General features: G+C 44.8%; 1 protein-coding gene across 1 annotated transcript in view; it reads right to left on the bottom strand.

Moving 5' to 3' along the window:
• Window positions 1-1,715, bottom strand: part of LOC115031959 (sodium/hydrogen exchanger 9-like) — a 78,844-nt gene that overhangs the window by 3,306 nt on the left and 73,823 nt on the right. Inside the window, exon 3 of the mRNA XM_029481980.1 lies at window positions 32-170. Coding sequence (XP_029337840.1) covers window positions 32-170 — 139 coding nt within the window. The remainder of the gene's footprint in view (window positions 1-31; window positions 171-1,715) is intronic.

The raw sequence follows: 1,715 nt of genomic DNA, 5'->3' as shown, positions 1-1,715 counted from the left end.
TCCCCGGATTCCATATAACAGCAAAGGATATCAGTGCGGTAACAACTGCATACGCGGAGCCCATTGCAAAGGAGCCGGCAAAGATCCCTAGGAAATTGCCCACGGATTGGAAGAACGCTGCCGTGTCAAACGTGTTGGGATTCTCCTTGGGACTATAGATGGATATAGAGCTGAAAAGACAAGAGAAGAGCATTGTCAGTGACAGTCAGAATNGCATACCACCTTCTGGGAGNAGCACACTTTCCAATGAGGCTGGGTGCTGGTGAGGTCAACCAACGGAGAAGGAAAGAGGCAGGGAAAGCAGCAAACATTCCTTGTCTTCCAGCTCCAATCCCATGGTATCCATATAGTATTGCCAGTCAGTAAACATTTTTATATAGGGAGAGCCGTAAAGAATATTGTTTCTGAGCAAACTAGGCATTAAAACATGGTAGGTGTATATGGGATCTGCTGAGAAGATAGATAGCTGTGAATTATTTAGTGGCCATATGTCTTCAACGCTGTTCTATATTCAACAAATGTCCCTGATAAAAACTGCACTTTTATGGCCTGTGCACAAATGGGTGATACAAATCACAGCATGCACAAAATATTCTGCCGTGATCTTGTCATAAGCCACAAAACATTTCTCTCTCCAGTGTAACCCTGTGGGAAAAGAGCCCTGGTGGNCTGCCGAACACCGCAGTATTAACTCCCTGGACAGGCGAAGGCNCTGCTCTCCCACAGAGATAAACAGCAGTGNTNACCCAGGGTCATTTCTCATCTCTAGCTCTTATGGTGCCAACAGACAGATCTCCACGTGACCCACCAATAGGCAGTCTGTTTAGTTAATTTCTTTATTTGTTTGTTTTGAGACAGGGTTATACCGTGTAGCCCAGTCTGGCCCCAACTCATGGACATCCTCCTGTATCAGCTTTCCAAATGAGACTTTAAGCATGAACCATCATGGTTGGCTTACTTAGATATTTTTGAGGATGCTATATTTGATTTTTTAAAATGAANGCTTTAAACTCCAGAATGCTAATAAGAGGGCCAAGGTGTGTCCTATTATAGCTGTGACCTCCTTACAGTATAGCATTAAAAGGAGCAGGCTGTGCTAAACCTGGAAGGATTGGAGGAGACTAACAAAGTTCGATTTTAGAATTATTTTTCGTCATTTTAATTTTAACATCAAGTCTTTAAAATTAGTCAGGGTGAAGAAAGGAAGAACTTGGCAGTGAATTCTGGAAAGGACTTTGTAGCTGTGTGGAGAGGGAAAGGGACCCCAGACAGGCTGATGGAGATTACACAGGATTATCCACAAAGGAACAAAGTCTCTTAGGCCAGGATGATGAGAGCCTGCTCACTCTCTGCTCTGGCTCTCTGCCTCTAGAGACTAGTTAGGAGAGGGAGCAAGTGGGTTCCAGCCTTCCCACAGGANGATATGTAANGAAAGGGGTAGTTTTAAATCTTNTTTGGATTTCTGNGGGCACCNTTAAACCTCCAAAGCAGGCCAACGTTTCTCCTTTGATCTCTTAATTGGATGAAGAAGGNGAATGGTGGTGAAGGCAGCCCNNCAGTGTACCTGAGGGAAAGCCTCCTGTGAGGAACCTCTCCTTCTGTGGAGTATTAGGCTTCCAGCAAAGCCATGGTGCAAACACACCTTTTGTCTTTTGTAATTGCCAATCCCCTGCAAGGTGTTAAACCCCAGGGCTGATGAAAACCTAGTGCTGGAG

This window comes from Mus caroli, chromosome 9 (genome assembly GCF_900094665.2).
Source record: "Mus caroli chromosome 9, CAROLI_EIJ_v1.1, whole genome shotgun sequence".
Classification (NCBI taxonomy): Eukaryota; Metazoa; Chordata; class Mammalia; order Rodentia; family Muridae; genus Mus; species Mus caroli.
This window is presented reverse-complemented; position numbering and strand designations above follow the sequence as displayed.